Source organism: Coturnix japonica, chromosome 5 (assembly GCF_054131305.1).
Source record: "Coturnix japonica strain WE chromosome 5, WE-NBRP24, whole genome shotgun sequence".
Classification (NCBI taxonomy): Eukaryota; Metazoa; Chordata; class Aves; order Galliformes; family Phasianidae; genus Coturnix; species Coturnix japonica.
This window is the reverse complement of record NC_140667.1, coordinates 21,489,522-21,511,974: the sequence shown is the minus strand read 5'-3', so window position 1 is coordinate 21,511,974 and position 22,453 is coordinate 21,489,522. Positions and strand designations below refer to the sequence as shown.

General features: G+C 38.2%; 1 protein-coding gene across 2 annotated transcripts in view; it reads right to left on the bottom strand.

Moving 5' to 3' along the window:
* The window catches only part of TTC17 (tetratricopeptide repeat domain 17), a 45,520-nt gene that overhangs the window by 1,563 nt on the left and 21,504 nt on the right, over nt 1-22,453 (bottom strand). The window contains exons 15-24 of one of the 2 annotated variants that reach the window (XM_015864473.2): nt 22,193-22,417; nt 19,837-20,023; nt 9,347-9,514; nt 8,705-8,955; nt 7,962-8,127; nt 5,405-5,525; nt 4,926-5,085; nt 4,374-4,457; nt 2,179-2,298; nt 990-1,133 (exon numbers count right to left, since the gene is read on the bottom strand). In XM_015864473.2, the coding sequence (XP_015719959.2) occupies nt 990-1,133; nt 2,179-2,298; nt 4,374-4,457; nt 4,926-5,085; nt 5,405-5,525; nt 7,962-8,127; nt 8,705-8,955; nt 9,347-9,514; nt 19,837-20,023; nt 22,193-22,417 (1,626 nt within the window). Of the gene's footprint in view, nt 1-989; nt 1,134-2,178; nt 2,299-4,373; nt 4,458-4,925; nt 5,086-5,404; nt 5,526-7,961; nt 8,128-8,704; nt 8,956-9,346; nt 9,515-18,289; nt 18,403-19,836; nt 20,024-22,192; nt 22,418-22,453 lie in introns of those variants that run through there. The other variant, XM_085550233.1, reaches the window with a different exon arrangement.

Genomic DNA, 22,453 nt, shown 5'->3' with positions numbered 1-22,453 from the left:
AGAATAAAGTTATCCTTAGGCACCGTGCTCACTTGCAAAAGACACTGGCAACTCAAGCATAAAACTTCAACTTCATTTCTTTCAAACTACTGTCAGAAGCAATAGTTTAAAAAGAACAAAGTCATTCCTTTCTTCAGACTGTTTCCACTGTGTGTTTAACAGCATCTTGCATTTCAACTCTTTTCAACCCCAATAGCCACAATATACCATTACCTGCTCAACTTACCCTGTTATCAGCATGATCCCCCCCAACCAAAAGAGCAAACTGTTACAGACAGATGACTAGTGCTAAATACTGGCAGTGATAGATAGGGAAATGTGTAATTGAAAATATTTTTGTCATGAATATACGTATCAACTATGTTCCAGTTTAACGTCGCCTCTCCTACCCTTGAAATATAGTGGTCCTGTTAAATAAAAACACCCAGGAAACTAATCCAGCTTTAGTAAGGAAAATGTAACAAACATTTTGCATTCATGTGAAACAGTGAAAGCTGAATTACAGATTGGAATATATAGGAAGTATGATGAACTTTGAATTCTTTCTGTAAATTATTTTGGGTGTTGATAAACCAAATAATGAAATTAAACATCTCTTGTGTTTGTTTATTGCAACTGCAAACTGGGTTTTACTAACTACACTAAACTAAGCTCTTCAGGTTGGAAACTCACGTCTATCATTAATTTCCCAGTGTAATAAAAATATACTGTATTTGTTTAGAATGGAAGCCAGTCAAAATCATCAATTATTTGCTATTGTCTTTACAAAGCGTTGTAGGCGGCATCCTGAAGCCACACTGTAACAACACTGGAATTCATGTATTATATGAATAATAAAAAGCTTCGATGCTCCAAAAAAAGTACATGAAAAAATATTTTCTTATTGATAGCCTCCCTGTTTCATGAGTGTTGCTTCTCCAAGATTATCTGAGGAAATGTGAATCCCATGTGCCACAGAAACAGCACATCAGTGTAAGAGGCATTCTCACCATTGCTACGTAGACATTCGCCAGTGTGAAATGATTAACCACAAAGTGCGGTGCTATTTCCACTGCCATAGTAGCCACAATGATAGCATCATTCCAAAGTCTGGCGTTGTGGAAGATGTTTGCCAGGCTTATTAGTGGTACATCCTGTAAGAGAAGAGAAAATGATCAACAGTGAGGTTCTTTCCACTGAAATTGTTTCAGAAGCAAGAAGACTGACAGAAGGCTCCACCACCTGGTCACTTTGAAGGTGGTGAGTTACACTTACCAGAGAAAAAGCATCTGACCCTGAGCTATAAACAAACAAAAACAGCAATTCATACACACCTATCTGCTCATGCAAATGAGCAAATATTGCTGTTGCATAGACAAATAACTCAAAAATTAACTCACATAAAAAGAAATGTATGCACTACGATATTTAAAGATGCTGTTACTTTTCCCCCCAAAGCTAAGATGTGCTCTAAGAGGCGAGAGCAGCTCTTTGATCCCTCTCCTTCAGCAGTTGTATAAAAGGAATCTGAGTAAAGATAAAGTAGGGAAGTGAAAAAAGGGTTAAACATTAGTGCAACTCACACACTGTTTTCTCCCCCACCTCTGCCACAGATTTCCTATAAGATGCTGGCTAACAGCTATAAACAAAATCTTCACAGAAAGTCATCAGTGTTTTTAACTTCTGAATTTCCAGACTGTGTTTGACCGACAAAACTGTGGAGCTCTGACAGCTGTAACAAGCTCTCAGGGAACTGGCTTTCACCCCTATGGAGGATAAAATACTGCTCAGAGGTGAGCTGCAGATGCCCTCAACAGAACAACTGAAAATTTAAGATGCATTTGATCCTTTCCTCCTTGATGCCCCCCACTTTAAAAGCACAGATATATTTTACGGTAAAAGACTTGTACAAGATGAGGCTAACAAAGATTCAAAGTTTGACGTAACAGAAGGATGTTTAAGCCTGTAGTGCCCAGCAGAGAAGTGTTAAACCCACTGAAATGCAGGGACAGTGCTCTTTTGCAGCCCACATTCAACAGGTGGTGAAAGTCTTGAAATTTCACCACTAGCTGATATACAGGACATATACAAATTCCTGATACACACAGTTCTAGTTAGAACAATTGTATGTGAAAACTAAGTAGCTATCTCACAAGGACAACATTATTTTATTTGTGTAGCAGGCAGATGTATACACACCTTCATGTGATGGGGTGCATAGTGTAATGCTTGCCGTAAACAATCAATCGCCTTCTTTCCTTGGCCTTTCACCCTCCAGTAGAGAGCTGCCATACTAGAGAGGACCCACGAAGTCTGATTCTGGAAGAGAACACAGAAATGAGTCATACAGACACCTGTAGTGAACAACCTTCCTGACTTCAAATTTACTCAATATATTGGGATAGAGGATGCTTCGCTTAAAAATAGCATTCAACTATTCCAAAGCGTCCTAAGAATTCATCTAACAACATATAAACAATAGCCTCAAGACTGCCAAATGAAACAGAAATTTCAAGTGCAACATCATTTTCTTAATCTTTTGTACAGTAACAACAGCCTTAGCAGTCACAACAGCTTCTAACCAGCTGTCAGGTGCTGAGCATCTAGATGTGTATACACATTACCATATAAGCTAAGTTGGTTGATTGTACTCCTGATGCTCTCTGTAGCCATCAGAAGGAGAAAAGATAGTCTGAAGATAGTCTGGGATGCAACTCAAAGCAGAAGCCTGAACTGTCCAGTTGATCAAGTTTGTTCCCTCCAGTTGGCTGACTCCCATGCCACATGTTAGAAAGGAAAATACTATGTGCTTGAATTCAATGGACTGAGATACTTAAAGTTAGCGTTTATTCTTGCAAATGCAATTAATTAAGTAGTCATCTTGACCTAACTCGTGTGAATAATTAATGACACCAGTAGACAGAAGAGTTGTGCTTTATTTTCATCACAGCTAATTTTATGAAGAATTATGTTTCTCTTCTGTTAGTAGTAAATTTTCAGCTTATTTGGACAAAGCTTGCTGTTTGCAGGGGCAAGTGTAGTATGTAAGACAAAAATTAGCATATCGGAAGTCAAAAGAAACTAAGCGTACTATGCAAGCTTAAGAGAAATATCTTCATTTTCTGGGAACGATAAAGGCTTATTGATTTCAGTTTCAAAGCGCAATAACTTTCTTAGAGGGCCTTCAGCAGAATAGGCCAGGGGCACCAAACTGTTCTGGTAGAACCCTCTTTCATATAATAGTTGGACATATCTTCCTGACACTGGAAATACACAACAGTCAGTGCATCCTGGTCTGCCTTGTACATCCTGGGAAAATTACATCCCTAAGCATTCCTCCAGCTGAGGTCCTCAGTAGCCTTGATCTAGATAGGAAGCTTGGTTTTCTCAGCGGGGAACAGGAAGTGCAGCCTTGTACATGGTGCTATACCACTACCTGAATGCATCTGACACTTCAGCTCAACAATGCATAAGGAAACAGCAAATAGGTATGAAAGAGAAGAAATCTCTCCCTGCCATAACTGCAATTGGAAGAGCTGAACCATGAATTAGCTATGACTTTCCATAAGCTCCAAGTGAATGTAGCATCAGAAGAGAAAGACTGAGAATTATTTAAAAAGTTCAATATCAGAGAATGGCTTAGGCTGGAGGGAACCTCAAAGATCCTCCAGTTCCAATCCTCCCTGCTATGGGCAGGGTTGCCACCCACCAGATTAGGCTGCCCAGGTTCCCATCCAATCTGGTCTCTAACAATTCCCAGGGATGGGGCATCCACAGCTTGTCTGAGCAACCTGTTCCAGCACATCATCACCCTCTGAGTAAAATTTTCCTCCTAACATCTAACCTAAACCTCTTCTTTTTTTGTTTAAAGTTATTTCCCCTATCACTATCAGACAGTGTAAAAAGTCGGGAGCTTCTTAGCTCCCTTCAAATACTGGAAGGCTGCAATGAGGTCTTCCCAGAACCTTCTCTTCTCCAAGCTAAATAAGAACAACTCTCAGCTTTTCTTCATAGGAGGTGCTTCAGACCCTTGATCACCTTCATGGCCTTCCTCTGGACCCACTCCAACAGCTCTGCATCCTTCCTGTATACAATACGCATCAGCAGCCAGCAATACAGCTCACAACAGGGTTGCAAATACTGGGAAATTTTACAAGTTTAGGTTTTTGAAGAAAGACAAGCAAAAGACCTGAGAGAGGGACTTCCAACTGTAAGTAAAGGATAAAGAGCTCAAGAAAAAGCCTGGGAGGGCATTACAGATGCTGAATAGACAGAAATGTCAAGTCTATTGACAAGTATAAATTCAGTCCTTATTTCAGATAGATGGTTTGAGACTGGATTGACTGCTAAGCCAAACAGTATGTCCAAGACATAATCCATCTTCACATTCATACCTTTTCCAGAGCTTTGGCTATTCGAGTACCAACTTGTTCTAATGACTGTGGTGAGTACTGGTCTTTACCAAGATTCTGTAGCACCTGTGAAAGAGAAACGACAAGTACTTAGAGGATGGAAAACGAGAAAAGACATCTTCACTTGTTGGCTACTCTTTTCACACAACATTCTGCAAATCTCTGACTTATTTGAACCTAAACATCACTGTATAACTTGAGTTAATACTATAATCAGAGTGTTTTAACTCCATGCCATCAAATTTTGAGAATTGTAGAAGTCAGTGTACACTCTGCTTTATTTTTCTTCCACTAATTCATCTATCTAGAGCAATAAAAATCAAGACAGCAATTGTGTTTTAGTATTTCTCCCATCTCAGACCACAGAAGGTTGGGAAAACAGCCTAGTAAAAATACCATGTTCAGCTTGCATCATCCTTGTCTTATTCAGGTGCTCATGTACTGCAGAGCATTATGGAAGACAGAGCACTAAACGTATCCTAAATCTGCTATGGTATAGATATTTTGGTGTGACTGCCTTCAACTGTGGCATACCTCTTTAAGCTGACTCTCTCCAGTGTAATGCAGGCTTGCTCGACTAGAGACACCTTGCAGGTGGTCCAAAGTATGCATACTAGCTGGCAGATTGGGGTTACAAAGGGGCTCCATGGCTGGTTCTTGCAGTTGTGTAGCAAAATCAATGTGCTCTGTAATGCTACAAAGGTAAATAATTGAATCAGTCAGGAGAAGAAAATAAATGTCATTACAAAGTTCTCTAGTGAGTGTAAAGTGCACAGAAGAATCTCCTTTGAACAACTTGAGAAGCAAGAGAAACTGGATCTTCAGTCTGAAGTTGCTCTCTTCTTTGAAAGTCTACTGATTAATACCACATCATGTTTTCAAATGTGATTTTCAATCCTGATACTTCCTTCTTACTTTAAAGAACAATAACATCTTCAGTTAATGTACACTTGAGGCCATACAACTGCCTTGCTTTGTGTGAGTGGTTTAAGGTCCATATATAAGATACCTACTCAATGTTTTTAGCAGAAACAGCGAGCCACGTGCTAGCCACGGTTGTGAGCTCTACCCTACGGAGTTTCAGACACTCATCAGGACTTGGCCACCCCAGGCTGCGATAGTCATGCCTCTTTCCTGGAGAGAAAAAGAAAAAAGAAAAAGAAATAAAAGGGATTCTTTTCAAGCAGAAAGACTTAGTATAATGAATTATAAAATACACCAGTAGATACATTCCCTACAACATAAAAGTCACAGTGCTGTTGTCAGATTTCTTTAAGAACAACTCAATTTCTAAATATACCGAATAGAACTTGTGGGATGCAAAGACAGAAGTGGATGCTATGGAAGATTTGAAAGCGAAGTTTTAAGATACGAATTATAAGTTAAGAGTTTTTCCAATAGCTGCAGATTAAAAACGATGACCATTCCTGTTTACAAGTAATACCTCTAATTCCTTGAAATTCTTAATTGAGTGATCATTTACAATGTACAGCTACACTAAGAACTAATAAAAGTTGATCACTCCATCTTCTGACAATCCGAGACAAAAAATACAACAATTTCTTATCCAAGAATAAGATTTTACTGCACACACTCAAGACAGCAATATTTCTGAAACACTTACAACCTCTCATTTTGGAAAGGAGTTAACCAAGCAAGGGAAAGGTTAAAAATCCACTCTATGTTAAGAAACTGATCTTCACATTTGATCCAAAATCCACTGAAATCTTCCCCTCATATTAGGTGGATATTGTACCAAATCTTACAAATCCAACCTGTGTTAACCACTAGGAAACGTGCTTCTCTCATCAAAATCCTCAGAACTGTTTTCAAGGTAAGAAAGATTCATCATAGCCTTAAATTTGCACAGCGAGAGGCCAAATTCACAAGCACAGAGGTCTATCACATCAGCTACATATGCAGTATTCTGGTACCTATTTCTGGTTACCTAAAATTTTGACTTCTTGGATGCAAGATCTATTTCCCAGCAAGGTGTAAGTGCTTCACCACAATTCTGCAAAACGATGATAAAGTCTGCAACACTGTGTCTTTTGTAAAATACTCTGATCAAAGGAAAATTAACTTTGAGAAACTGGGAAATACCAGAGGGGAAAGATTATTTTTTGTTATTGGCTCTGTGCAGTACTTGATTTAGAGTTACTATCGGCATGAACAGCAAGAGATGGTGAAAGGCATGAAAATGTTACACAGGTCAGTTATCAAAGTACCACTCAGACAAAGGACAGTCAGCTTCATTTCCCTGTTCTGCTTGGAATTCCCCAGGTGACCTCTAAGGCATTACTTAAACTTCTGATAATGTAGTTCTTGTAAAGAGGATGTCAGCAGACCTTGCCTCTCAGGAGTGCGAGAAAGTTAATGACTTTACAATTAAGGGATGCTGTGTAATAAAGCCAGGAAAGTAGCTCAGGGAGAGAACGCACACTGAGAAAAGGAAAGGTACGTCCTCACAAATGGTAACTGTTGTCATGCAATCTTCCTTATTTAATTTAATAATTTACATTTGTTAGTTGCTTATAACTTTTTAAGCTTGCTGAAGAATTCATGTAAAAGCCTTGAAAAATGTGAATTACCTTCTAGGTTATCAAATTGTCAATGACTAGAATGTACAGGAGAAAACATTTTTGCATACCTATAACATTAAATTTTTACATCAGCTGAAATCATGCTAAGATGAAATGTATTATAGTAATTATTCATGCTTTCTTCCTAGGCATCAGTAGGTCCCAGAAATTCCAAGTTTTAATCAAAGTAATCAAGTGCTCATAATTTCTGTCCAAATGAATGCACTGATGGAACTAACTTGCACTATCTTCATAGATCTCTCCACAATACTTGCTCCTTAAGTAGCAAAAACTCCACCTCTCTCTCTCTGCAAACTTGCTCATCCAAATTGGTGCAAGGACTGTGCTCTCCACTAGCTCTACTAAATCTTCTCTTCTAATATCACCAAACATCACAGTGGAACACTAAGTTCTATTTATTTCTACTAAACAAGACTTCCTGTATTTTGTTTTTGAATTGCGTAAGTTATGTTTAGTCAATAATAAAGTCAAGCTTTTACCCCAGCACCTCTCATCCGGTAAAACAAACAAACAAACCTAACTTCTCTTTCCATTCAGTTTTAACAAAAAAATTAATTTCCTCCCCCTCTATTTACTATTTCTACTGACATGATCACTGTCTATCCACTTTTACCACTTGATTTCCAGAGGTTCTGGGTATTATCTAGAAAGTTTTCATACAGTGAATTAAGTTACCCTATACTTCATGAGGAAGGTACTCATGAAAGAGATCTGTTGTTTTTCCACATTCTCATTTAGAAGGTATATTTCACTATGTCATTTTTGTAGTGCATGTTTATGGTAATAAGCCAGTGTAAAATAAAAGTTGCCATGAAATAAACCACAGTCTAGAGGAAGGTGTCCCTGCCTACAGCAGGGGGTTGGAACTAGATGGCCTTAAAGGTCCATTCTAACCCAAATCACTCTATGATTGTACAGTAATTCAAAACCTGCAAGGGATTTGCTTTCTCTCAAAGTGGCAAATTACCTATTGGTCCAGGAGAAGGTATCTTTGGTCCACTGATTTCCAAGGCAGTTCGATAGAAGTTTTCGTTTTCTCCATTAGTCCCTTCTTCTCCGTTTCTCCCAGTTGGCTCCTGGAGATCCAAGTTATCAGCTTTTGGTTTCTTTAAACGTTTGACCTGAAAAGTGATCTACCAAAAGGACAATATTGGCAAGGTTAACATTAAGGAGCATCACAAGTATTATCTGCTCCAATATGCTACCAATTTTAGCCCAAAGATTCAATTCCAAAGATGTTACAATGAGATCTCATCTCCTCCCCATCTCAATTCATTCTCTAAGCTGGCTCATTTTCAATGCATCATGCTACGCCAACAACATACAACTTCAGCCTCTAACCTAAGAGAAAACCAGTTTAACCTCTGAAGAGCTGAAATGCATTTCTCATTACATATTTTGTTAGCAACGTGACGACTACAAGTATTTTGTTAGAAAAACTAGGACATCTGGTTAAAATCTTGTCTCCTTTGTAACTTGTATAGGTAGCATCCAGCAACATCCAACATCCAAGCACCTGCTGTTGATAATCAATGGTATCAGTTTTAGTGGATGCCTTTCCTTTGGAATGGACTGAAACGAGCAGTTCATTTCATATAAACCACTAACCAGCTCTCTGTAACCCACAGGGAAGTTCCCAGAAACTGTCCTAGTCTTTCCCTCTCTAAAATTAAGTTGATACAAGATTTTTACAAACTCATCCAAACTTACCCATTCAGCTTCATCATCATCACCACAGTCCCCAAAACAGGAGCTTGCCAGGCCATCCTGAGCCCCCTTCTTTAGGACACGGATTCCCTGCAAGTCCATCCGACGACCTTTTACTTCCAGAGCCCCTTCAAAAGCTTCTTGAGGCCATGAATTTTCAAACTCATCCACCAAAGCCAGCATCTCTTCAGACATCTGATCATCTTCTAAACTCTCCACTCCTTCTGAATCATTGCTTTCTGCAGTAACAGTGTCTAAAAGAAAATACCATAGCCTCACTTCTTCCTAGCTTCATCCATAGTTTTTTTTATGAAAGATTTTCTTTTTTTCTTCCCCTTCCCCCCATGATCTGACTCTTTCATTTGCACAGACTCCATACTCACTCTATGCTGCATATGGAGAAAGGGACTAGAGAATGCAAACTATATCCTTTACCTGGGAAAGCATCCTAACCTTTGATTTCACTTTTTGATTTTATGCACTTTCATGTCAGGCTTGGAGAAGAACAGTAAACACAACAAAGTATTACTCTCTACTTTACAGGCAGAAGGGAATAATGTAGCTCCTTGGAGGAAGGAAGACAACTCTTCCAAAAAATCTAGAAAATCATTCATCTGTCAGGACCGAACTTTAAGGCTGACTCACTTTCCAGTCTCAAGATGGAGGGATCCTTTACGGAATGCTGAGTAAGGATTTCTGTATCTTCTGTAGCTCCCCCAGAGTGTCCTTCTGCCATTTCTGTGACTGACTCATGGTGGTCAAAGTATTTCTCCTTGTCATGTCTACCTTCTGGACTTTTCTCATGACAGTGACCTAAAAGAGAAGAATGTATTGATACACCACATAAGACCGTTCCTTTTGGACATAAGCACACAGTCTTGCAGTTTTCTACACACAGATTAGTAGCACAGTTTCACAAAGTATCAAAGCCATTGCTCAGTGGAAAACAAAAACAAACCGAAACAACCCTGCTCCACCTTCTGACGTGGTAGATTACCTAAAAAAGTTACAGAAAATGTTTTTATGTATACACCGTGAATGACTAATGAAAGAAAACACAAGCATCTTTTGATAGGAAGCTGCGCAGTACTTGAGAAATAACTGTGTGGTGGTAGCACCTTAAATGAGTGTTTCCAAAGTGTATTTTTAGTGACGCTGCACTGCACGCAGGAAGCCATTTGGAGAAATTCAAACACAGAGCTGCAACGAGTCATCCTAAAGTCAGCCAGCCAGATTGCAATTAGGCCATTAGATAAGCAAATGTTCAAACCAGAAGCTGGTAACTTCAGAAACTGTCCTAACATCTACTACATAATTATATTCTTCCCTTCCTACTTAAATCTATCAGCGACTCCTTCTTTAATCCTCTTGCATCTCTCTCTGTGCTGTTAATAAAAAAAAAATAAAAATAAAAAAATCATTGGTTTCATTGCAAAAAAAATCTCTCCAATCTATGGAGACCCTCATGTTTATTTCACAGAGAATGGTGTGTACAGAATGCTAAAGCTTAAACTAGTCCCCCTCCCTGCCATCAAAACCAGTCCGATTGATGCAAGTCATGTGCTACTCAGTAATGTAATGACCACAACTCACTTTGCAGAAGGTCAATTCATCATTAGTACAAAGAGGGGAAAAAAAAAACCACAAAAGGGACAAAATTCAGATAACTATTTTTGAGATAAAAACACCAAAAAAAAAAAAAAAGAAAAGAAAAAAAGGGAAAAAAGCTAGAAATAGCAAGTGAGAGGAAAAAAAAGACATAATTCTACTTAAGACTAACCTTGTTAATATTAATTTACAAATAGTAACAGCTAAAAGCAGACTAGATGAGAGTGCTGGCCTTCTTGGGATCTAAGAGCTGCTATATATAGAAATCCAGGTGGCCTGATTTTTTGAAATTACTGCTTTCAGTTGCCTGATGTCACAGAAGGAAAAACAGGCTGGCTGAAAAAAGAAGAGAAGGCCTTGGATGAGCTTAGCATGGACCTGGTGATATGGAAACACTGCCTTCAGAATGTTACAGCTCGTATCACCTGCATGCCTGCAGAATAACTGGGAAGAATACCCAGGACAAGTTCCATCAAAGGAACAATGTAGCTCCAGATTCCAGAAACATTCCCTGGTGGCAGAGCATGACCCATGTCATTTCAACACCTACTGCACACCACGTGGGTGAAGGACAAAAGTGACTGTTGCCCTAGGAGTGCTCAATTATACAGTACTTCTTCTTATTCACATAATCACAGAATTATCAAGATTGGAAAAAACCTAGAAGATCATCCAGTCCAACCATCACCAACACTTCCCAGTTAAATCATGTCACTCAACACAACTATTCACAAATATTCATGTTTGACTGTGGCTATTTAATGTAAAAACTGGGAGAAGAAAAAATGAGAAAAGTTTGGAAGTTATAAAGCAAATCCACTGGGTAGAAAAAACAATACAGATTCTAAAACAAAGCATGGGGATCCTAAAGATGGAAAGCATAAAACGGTATTGTTTGTTAGAGGTCTTTATTCCTCAGGTCATTTTAATCTGCTTAATTTTTGGGCTGATGTGAAAGTGCTTGTACGGCACTATTGCAAGACACGGTCTCAACCAACTTGACATGAGGGAATGCCATACACTTTAAGTACAGAAAAGACCTGATCATGTTATCCTTTCCATCTAACATTGACCATTTTGATTTTAAGGGCCCCTCTTCAATTTCCATCAATGCGTTAGCACCTATTACAGCTATTACAGCTACAGAACCACACAGCAAGAAGTCAAACTCCATGATTCCAGATGCACACTCAAAACCGTGTTATTCACAAAGAAATGTAGTGACAATAACTACCTTTTCTTATGAAGAGAGTAGCATACTACTCTTTAAACATGAAAATTAATAACAATAATATCATTAGACCACACGAAAACTTTGGGGGTGCTTGTTGCTCCAGTGATACTGTATTTTTTTGTATTAAATATATTCATTAGAGAAACAAAACTGAAGAACAGCATATTGTCATCTATCATTTTATAGGACAAGTCCTGTCCAGCACTCTTTGAGCAACCCTCCTTCAGGGAACATCTAAAACATGAGCTTTGACTTGGACAGTGTTAATAACTCTGGGGATTACATACTGCACAGACCAATTACCTTCATGTTTCAAGGTGAACAGATCATTTCATAAAGCACTTGTGAGCTATTAAAAGAAAACGTGTTATTCTGATTGCATACGATATTTGGTTGCAGAAGAAACTGATTATCTTTAGACCAAGACATTTGTTGAGGGGAAAAAAAAATCCAGACCAGGCCAGTTACAAGTTTTTTTAAAGCAACAGGGTGAGCAGTAACAAGAAAAGAGACATATCTTTAGCAACTATTGCTGCTCTGATAGACAGAATTATAAATTATAATGCTTCTATTAGAATTTTTGCTCTAAAACTCATGCATTTCTTACTCATTCCCTTTAATTAAAAAACAAAACAAAACAAAAACCAAAACACAACACATTTACACTTCAAAGAATAAAATAAAATCCCACGATTGAGCTATGAAAGCAGAAACTGCAAACCACATTGCAATGACAGAACAGAGCTGTCATTGGAAACACAACAAATCCACCCAGGTTGCATGACTGAATGGTACTCCAGTAGCCATTACAGAGCCATTAATTAACAATTACCTGGCTATGCAATACTGACACTAGTACTCAAAGGGTCTATATTTAAGTGAGGAAGAATACACAAGCTTTACGACATATTCCCTGCATGCTCTAGGGCTTGAAAAAGACACAAAGCAGATGGGCTGCCTGCACCATCAGCAGCACAGAACTGCCAGAAGCCTTGTTGCACACTAGAAAAGCAAAGCAGTCCATCCAGCAGTAACTCTTGCTCCCTAAAGCCAACAATACCACTGCTAGATTCAACAAGGCACGACGAGGTTTTGCAATCATAATACAAGTGTCCCTCCAGTATCTTTTACAGCTGTAATGTGCTCCAGTGATCACTAAAAATTGCACCTACTACCCACGTATCACCATTGTTATTATTCTGGACAGAGAGTAGTAAGTTCCCTCTCAGGCCAAGTATCTCTAGTCAGGTATCAATACTGATACTAGCTGAGAATGACAACGGCAATGCTTCAACATTTAGACTAAGCTTTTGATATGTTTTCTGCCAAAATGGAAGCACCTTTTTTTTTTTTTAAAGCATTATCCCTTTCATAAAAACTCTCTTTTCCAAAATTGGGGATACAAGATAGAACCAGAAGAAACCTCCTCCTCCCAACTCCCCAAAAAAACTAACCTACAGAAACACCATTTTCAATGACAGAACAGGACATTTTGCTAACAAAAGGATAAAAGCTTAACAACCAGCAATGAAGATCTCTATGAAAGTAGTATCAAGCATTGTAAAAGTTTCATAAATCCTTACCACATCTTAAGTTCCTCCCCTAGAAGACGGGTCAGTGGCAACTTAAAGATGATAAGGGGCATACTCAAATCCAGTAGTCATAAAAGTGCACTACATAACAAGCTTTGGTTCAATGCAAAGCAAGTAACAGAACAATTTACACGCTCAAAGACTCTTGCACACAAAATGAAGTATTCATTTTTATTATTATTTCTTCAAATGATGGATTTTCAATTAAGAGGATTATATTGTTAAACAATTGCTCTCACTTGTAGCAAAACAGTTTTAAAATGTGATTTGTAACCAAAAGATGCCACTAAATTGGCTTAGGTATAGATTTAAAGATTATCTACTTGTCTCATTACAAGAGCTCTAAGTAAAGCTTTAAAAAACACACAGATGCCAACCATACACGTCCAGATTTCTTCATGCTAGCAGAAACACCTCAATATTGTGTAGCAGACTATTCCCTGATGCAGCCACACATTTTCTTTATGAAATATATGATTAAATATACACACGCACACACAAAATAGGAATACAAACCTGTTAAAACTTGAACTGTTTTGTTAAAACAGAGCAAGGGCCATATCTGCTAAACTTCTTGAAGAATTCAGCAGTCTACTACGTAGCAGAATAGAACACTTCAAACTAAAGAACCCCAAAACACCTTTTTCATAACTAGAAACGGAGAGGGGAAAATCAAGGAGGTTGACTATCTAAAGCCTTCACTGTGCTCCTTCCTCACTGTCCACTGCAATAAGAGGTGTTGCTTTTACTTTACTACGATGCGCACCTAAAAGCCATAACTTGCTCTACGATGCCTAGGAATAGTATCCAAAATACAGTCTAAATTGAAATTCTCAAACCTTGTCAGTAGCTAAGAGAGACTGGAATATAGCCCATTCAGAGTGTGATGGTACTACATAAAGATTAGCAAGGTAGGCAGCAACTCCAACCTGAATTTCAGTTTGTGCTTCAGAAATAGCCTTTTAAAAAATTATTATTATTATTAATAATAATTTTGGAGAAAGAGGGAGATAAAGTAAGAGAAACAAATATATATCAATTCCAAAGATTAAGGTCTACCTTCAGTGAGTTCTCCTGAATGCTCCTGTATTTTTTTTTAAATGTCAAATAAAATACCTTCCTATTTATTTCTTAACATTAAATGCTCACCTACATTGGATCACAGCATAACATATGCTATGAAGACTGAATGGCCAATATTTCGTCCCTTGACTTCACCACAATGAAGTAGACTTGGATTAAGCCATGGAAATTCTTATTTTAAGTATTGCTGTCATAAAGCAGAGACACTGTTTCATATTTATTTTGCTCTTATCTTCCCTCTGTGTTCAGCCCTATATACCTCTTATGCTAAATATTAAATATTTTGCACATCTCAAGTCCAACTGTTAGAACTCATATTTATGAATTCAGTATCTACAAACTCAAGTCTAAAAGAGACTAAACACAGGAGCAGCCTACTCTAAAAATTAACCCTAGAACAGCTAACGGTTACTCATAACGAGTTAGTTAACTTTCCACTTCTCTCAGCACAGACACTAGAAAGCCTGATGGGTGTACAATGACGTTATGCATGTAGATTTAACTACCACAGTCTGTAAGATTTGTACTAGATGGTAAATTTAAACAGGTTTCTGGAGTGATCTGATTTTGCATTTTTCATAAAATAGTTTTGATAGGTTGAATTTCACATTCATCTGCACACCTTTTCTCTGTGTAACACTGCTTAGCCAGAGCAGATTAACAGTCAGTACTAACCCACAACAACTTATAGATTTCTTTGTGACAGATACCAGCACAATCTTCCTCTTAACTGAAGATAAAAGTACAGAGACACAGACAAATTCAAATAGCAAAGGAAAGTGTTGACTGGCCAGGCAGGTACACCCCTTACTAATATAAGATAGCTTCTGAGTGTTCAGCTGTTTGTCTGACAGGTTACATTTTACACAATTCCTTCGAAAGAGCACAGTTGTTGCTCCAGATGAAAAAGACAAAAATCAATCCTGGTTTTGACAGAGTGATGAATAATAAACAGAATCTGGATTAGCCTTTTCTAGAATCCAGGCAGGAAACTCCTGCAGAAAACAAAGTTAGACAAGAATACTACCAATTGCCCCAGTTTAGGATTCAAGAGGAAAACATTCTCCTCCCAATGCCAGCATTGTACAAAACAATAAAATGGGCCCTGCAAAAAATAAAGGAATTTGGGGAAGAATTTTCTTCCACTCCATAACTGCTGCATCCAAGAAGCAGCTATTTCTTCCTCTAGGGAAACTGGAATTGTCCCAGTTTTGGTCACCAGTAGCCAGAATGGATGACAGATTTCAAGTTTTGAGGATAATCAGAGCACAGCAGATTCTCATGTGAACCAGACAACCAACCTTAAAAGGAAACAAATCAATAAAGTAGACAGATCAGGGGTAGTTAAGTGCCTGGCACTCCATGACTCAGCATGCAGCGCTCATTTTAATCTGAGCACATGGCATTGCATGCTGCTTTGAGACAATCTCAACATGACTCATTACAGGCTGAAGCTACACATCACCACTTTATAAGTTCTCAGATTTAAGCCAAGTGAATACAGCCTACAAGGCATTGGCAAGTTGTTAATGAGACTAAACAATGCGTTGTCAGTTCCCCATACCCGGGGGTCAGGTTCTTTCTTCCAAATATGCTTTAACCGACTCACTAAAACAGTCTATGCAAATTTACTATACATTTGGTTAGCACAAATGCCATCTGCCTTGTGATGTAATTAGGGAACTACCACTCCCCCCTGAAAAGCTTCTCAAACATATGTAGATGGACCTTTTGAAAAAGGTCTAGATCTGAGCAGAGCATCTTCAGACTCTGTAACAGAAATATGAACAACTGCATGCAAGAAACCACCACTGGTTAATGTCGCTGCCTAAAAGGAGAGGAAGGTAGACAGTAGCAAATGCATCTCATTTTCTCTACATCCCTATCACTAAAAAGAATCACCAAGAGCACTGCAGAGAAACATTAATACCCCTAAAAACTAAAAATGAAGGTATCAAGTGTTAAAAGATTCAGTCAGAAAGGGGATCTTTTCTCTTTCATCCTAACCCCTGATGATCGATCCTCCTATTACATGAGCATGTAATTATGCTGAAGTAACAGAAAGATCCAGATAGTATATCAAGAAGAATCATTTGCACTATGAAGGCAAACAAAAATGGGAATTGTCATACCCTATATAATCTAATACTGTACTACTTTCCCTTTTAGTATTAATAGTTTTGCATCAGTAAACTCCCACTGAACTCTCCATCATGCTATTCCCATCTCCTTAGTCCTGCAGCTGAGAGAATGGCTTTTTTTCCCCTCTTTCCTCCACTGCCAGCTTTTGTTCTTCTGGTCCTGAGAAAAGACAGAATGCATTTAGAACACTAAATATTGTAGGCATTCAAATGGTACAAAGTGACACTGGTGAGTTTTGAGAGCAGCTTTTAGGTACACCATTAACCTGTAAATAAGTAGAGAAAGCACATGTGCTGTGACGTGCTTCCAAGTGCTTCAACATGCATGTTGCATGCTTAGTAGAATGCCCTGTGTGTGAAATATCTACTGTGGGAGACCATCCCTTTTGCACCAATGAACCTGCCCGTAACATTGCAGTGAGAGTAAGAGCAACACAAAAAAAAAATGGTCACAGACCCATTCCCTTCCATTAATGTACTCAAATAAATGAAAGTACTAACATTAAATGGTAGTTTAAACATGTTTCTGGAGAACTAAAAAATTCCTCTTTGACATGACAAGCAAGATAAAGAAGAAAAAAGCCTTAAACACACAGTAGTGTTCAGTTCAAAATTCTACTCAATTGGTAACTAAATTTAAGAATGCTTAAGAATATAAAAAAATGAGTATTTCACATCTCTGTGTTAGCATACACAGGAAACACATGTAAAAGAAACATATGTTTGTCCTGGCATACTGAGGCTTTTGCTTAGTGTTTGAGTAGCTGAAACTGCTATAAGAAACCTGAAGCAATTGCAGCTATGAAGTTAAGATTCAGACGCTTCAAATGTGATGTTGATTTAATTAAGTTATTTAATTTGCCCATAAGTAAACTAATGCGATTTTAAGCAGAGATTCTCTTTTCAGGTGAGCCTCTCCCTTTTCAGGTCTATCTGCTTGGAGGTCTGAGCTTACTAGCTTTGTAGAACTTTATGTGCTGGGAGATAAAGGAAAACATATACACTTCAGGCCTCAAATATCTTTTCCTCATGTTCTATTTTAAGATGAAGCAGATGAAATAAACCAAGAGTTCAGATTTAATACGGTACGGGATATTTGCACCACAAGAGGGCACTAAGCCCACACTTAAAGCATTGCTGCTAAGCCAACTGCTGAACACATCACAGAGCTCAGGATGTGTGGAAGTACACACTGCTTTTACAAACTTACATACTCACTGCACAAAAGTAATTGGAGATCTCGATGGCATATAAAGAGAAATTCCTAGCATGCTCTCAATGTCTCTACTTCCAGAAGGGTAGCACAAAGCTTTTTGTAAAAGCACTACCATGCCAAGTAATGAGACAGTAGGACTAGAGACACTTGAAGCTTAAAGCATGTTATGCTTCACGTCTGGAATGCCATTCTACTAATAAGTTTAAGATCTTGAACTTTGATCTTGTCTAAAAGAACATGAAGGGCAAGAGCTCCTACATGCATGAAGTGACTTGAGTTTGCGACACAAATTTGATCCTACATTCAATCCACTGAACCATGCACCCAACTCCCCAAAGCATTTGCTGTAAGTGCGTACAGCCCAAAGCGCAGGCAGCCCTACTACTGTTACTTTCCAAAACCCCAAAGAAATGCTCACCAAAGTTAGTTATTAGACCAGAGACAACACTTGACATTCCAATTTCTGGGTGATTTTTCCAGTGGATCAGGTACTGCAAAACAGCTATTCTTTAGTTCCCAAAGGAGATGGAGGAGGTAAATTATCAATTTTGGAGACTCACCTTCAACTTTCCCATAGCCTGTCAAATTTTCTTTCAGGTCTGTTGAGAGGAAGAGCAGGGGAAAAATATTTCCCCAAACCATATGACAATAAGATTTATCTGCCTTTTCATTTAATTCTCATTATTTATTTAAATCACAAATCATCACCAAGGCTGAATGAGCCAGCATGTTTATTTTGCACTCTGCAGAAGAAGGTACAAAGAACATTTACACTATTTGTCAGGTTCATGCTTTCAGGTTTTTCTTGCACCCAGACAAAAGATGACCTAAAGGATATTAGAGATAAAAATGAAAGAGAGAGAAATATTAAGACAGAAGGATTCCCATGAAAAGGCAAAAATATAAATAAAGAGTAGAATACTTAAATAGTACAGTTCTGAGTCAGAAAGAGACCCTCAAGATGTGCTTTCATACCAAATTTCTACATTGAACCAAACAGTATTCAGTTCTCTGCAAAACTGGCATGCCACAGCGTGCGAAAACGCAGGAGGCCATAAAACATACTATTATTCTAATGACACAGACCTGAAATATCACCGACACTGAAATAATGCATATTTAGGAAGTATAAAAGGCCTCTTGTCTGTATTTCGGCAGCCTAATTGTAGACACAAAATCAAAGATTTTTCCATGTTTCTCTTGTAATATAGAACAAAACAACAAACAAGCAACAATAACAAGAGAGAAAGTCCTAGTAATGCTAAAAACCAAAAGCATTTTTTTTTTTGGTTTGAACTATATGTTCATTCACAAAGGAAGAAGATGCCTTATTGACAAATTGCAAGAAATCTGGGTTATTAAGCATATTCATAAAAGTTCTTTAAGATTGCTTCTGAGTAGCATATTAGCTACGCATAAGAACAGGGAAAGTACTGGAAATACTTAGTGAGATCTACAGAAACAAAATCTGTCTCCAAAAGCTATTTGTGGGGGGTTTCATTCAAGTAGATACTAAAAGCAACAAAGCACGATACCTCAACTTTTAAGAATTATTTTAGTTGGGAGAGATTGGGTTCAAAGACATTCACCTTACAGATTTCAAAATAGTACTGTCACAACTCAGTCTATTCCATAGAGACTGAACACTATAAAATGACATCCAATAGACTGAATACAATGGAAGAATAAGAAAATAGAGCTGCTCTTTGCCAGTTTCTTCAGCTTTGAGAAAACAAATCCATCCGACTGTAAAACTTGAAAGAATGTACAAAGGGGCTGTTGAGTAGCCAAGCAGTAGCAGCTGTACACTTCTCTAAGTATTCAATACCAGCATTCCTCATTTACCACTAAGAGATATCAGTTAGGTTGTTAAGGTATTACTGACATACTCAGGAAGTAATTTACACTCACTGGTAGCCCTCTAGATATTTAAGAAGCCATCCTCAAGCACTTCTTGGCATCTGAATAGGGAACTAGGAGATATGGTTTAGTGGTTTTCTGTAGGTATGGTAAAGGGAGGACAGTTAGACTAGATGATCTTGTAGGTCCTTTCCAACCTTGTGATTCTATGATTCTTAATGGACCATAACTTTTCCATTAAAAGCAGAGCCTCAACTTTGGTCCTAACAGGGAGAATACACTACAGAGCAAAAGGGAGGATCCTCAGAAAGAAACAGCACAATAAACATGAATTCCACGTACACCATTCAAGGCAGATGGACACTACTTCACTCACAGTCCATCTTCCAGCAATTGCTTACCACTGCACACAGAAGAGGTGATGTTGTAAAGAAAAGGATAGAACTGCAAACAGCGGATCATCTTCAGGCTGCTTTCACATTCCAAACACTTGGTAGTCAAATCCAGCGCGTGTCTGAAAGCCTGCAGGGCTCCACTAATGTTGTTCAGAGCCAGATAGGCATTTCCCAGGCTCAAAAAAGTCAGGGGCTATGAAGAAAAGAACAACACACCTCAGCATGAATAGTCTTAGCAGCTGAAATGGAAACTGACTAGGCAAAACTACTGCCAACCCACACCCTCCCCAATTTGCCTGGAAGGAATTGGGAAAACTTCTTCAATAGGGATTGCCTATTCCTCAAACTCAGAACTAACAGCTTGATGCATGTGTGCTAAACAAAAGCTGTTCTGACAGAAGGTTATGTTCTGGATTCCAACTTCCTACGATGAAAAACAGCTGTTAAATACACGCTGAGATGAAGCATTAAATACTTAACAATAAACCATCACAAACATAATGGTCACTGCACAGAACGTTTGATAATATCTTAGAACTACCAGAAGTCAGCAAAAGCATAGAAATATTACTACAGCTCTAGAAGGACAGATGCATTTCATTTGTCAACAATATTCAGCACTTACTTGAGCAGAACTGGGCTCCTGAAAACAGCAATTTCACACTAGCTTAGAGATGAACATTTATTTTCAACTCTTTATAAAACTTCATATTTTTGCCCTCTGCTTTTGGCAAGTCTCTGCACAACATTTGTAAAGTACGGATTACAAACACCCTTTTCACTGGACAGGATTTAATCAGAGAATTCAGGCACAAAGCAAAGCATTACTTTTTGTTGATCTGTTGACTGAAAACAATCTTTCACTTACACACAAAGAATATCATAGTTAATATAATGCTAGAATAATGACTATAATATTGTAACATAGCAGTCATTTTTTTCCCTTCCCAAGTAATTTTACACTCATTATCTGAAAATCTGGAGACTGACCAACAGCTTCAGATTTTCCACACTCAGCTTCTATCATTAAGCATTATTCAGAAAAAGATGCAACTTGAGCAACTGCATTCCAATTTTTCTTTTTTGCGAGCTTTTGCTCACAGAGCACATGTTTAACTCCCTGCAACTGTAATTCACTATTATTTATATATACTTTTCATTATATTCCTGGAAGTTTCATTTGAGCACAGATTTTCCTGTCCATTTTTTTTTTCTTTTTTTTTTTTTTAAATGGTATTTTTAACGGGACCTCAACTGACTGAAAAAATAAGAGCAGGCATTACTGCAGTAGGCAAATCTCACCAGCATCTCTGAAGAAATCCCTACTCCATGCAGTGTGGTCCTTAGCTAACTTTCAGTGTTGTGCCTTCGAGTGCCCCTCCCAAGGCACACCTCTTATGTTTTTTCTATAACTCCTTCATGCAACTCACACTGGCCAGATCCCTTCATATTAGAAAGGCTTATGCCACTTCTTGCCTTTAAGTGCTAGGCGCCTGGCAGGTTACAGCCCTCTGTATCTTAATCTCAGTCCAGAAGTACAAGCATGGGAAATATTAGCTTTCACTTCTTACAGAAGTATCACAAATTTAAGATCAAATCACTTGCCAGAGAAAAGGTGCTCTGACACAGATACATACACACCAATCTAAGTTAAGATCCCACCTCAATTTAATTCTTTTTCTTCTCCTTTCCTTTTCACAATTGCTCTGGCCAGCTCCACAGTTTAATCAGTTTGTATGGTGAGTTTCTACATTAGATAAGTGTCCACCTGCAAAATGTCTATAATGCTGCTATTCAGAATTGCAAAAACTGTTTCGAATCTGTGACTGGAAGTAAAGGCAAAACAACTCCAACACAGGTTTATACCCAGCTACACACCTTAAATCTAGGGACAAATATAACTGCACATTACAAAAACTACAAAAACAAGTGGCAGAGAAAGATGCCTATACAGTCAGAGGCCTTCATGACATATCTGCTGCTTTAAGAGTTTTTTCTTCTTTCATTTTTTTTTTTTTTTTAAAATCAAGATAGAACAGCAGCATTATAATCTCTTTTTAAGATGACAAGAGTTCCCAAAACATCATGACTGGATTCCTTTGAGCCACTGGTGACAGAGGTTTTTGGAAGCAAAAATGTGTCATCTGTTTAGAAGCATTATGTTCCAGATGTGTATGTTCTCAGTTACCAGCTCCACCCAGTTAGAACAAGAATGTAAATGAAAATTAACATTCCTTCCAAACTACAAGCTGGAAGCTAAACTGCATACTTCAGGTAAGTCAGCACAGTTACATAACATGTATTTAGAAATTAACCAAGGAATGGAAAGGCAGCTGAACTAACACAAAAAACATCATCTTACCTCAGAGGCGTTGATGGCCAAAGCCTGAAGCAAGAGTCTGCTGGCATCCAAATGAAGACCATAATGAATCAAGAGGTTAGCAAGATTGACCAGAGGGATGTCCTGATACTCATGTGGAGCCAAATTAAATGCTTTTTGCAAACAGGTGATAGCAAAGGTGCTATTTCCAACTGCACGCCAGTACAATCCAGCTTCATTAAGCACGAGCCATAGAGGATCTTGAGGCTACAGGAGAATTAGGGGATAGGATGAAAATACCCA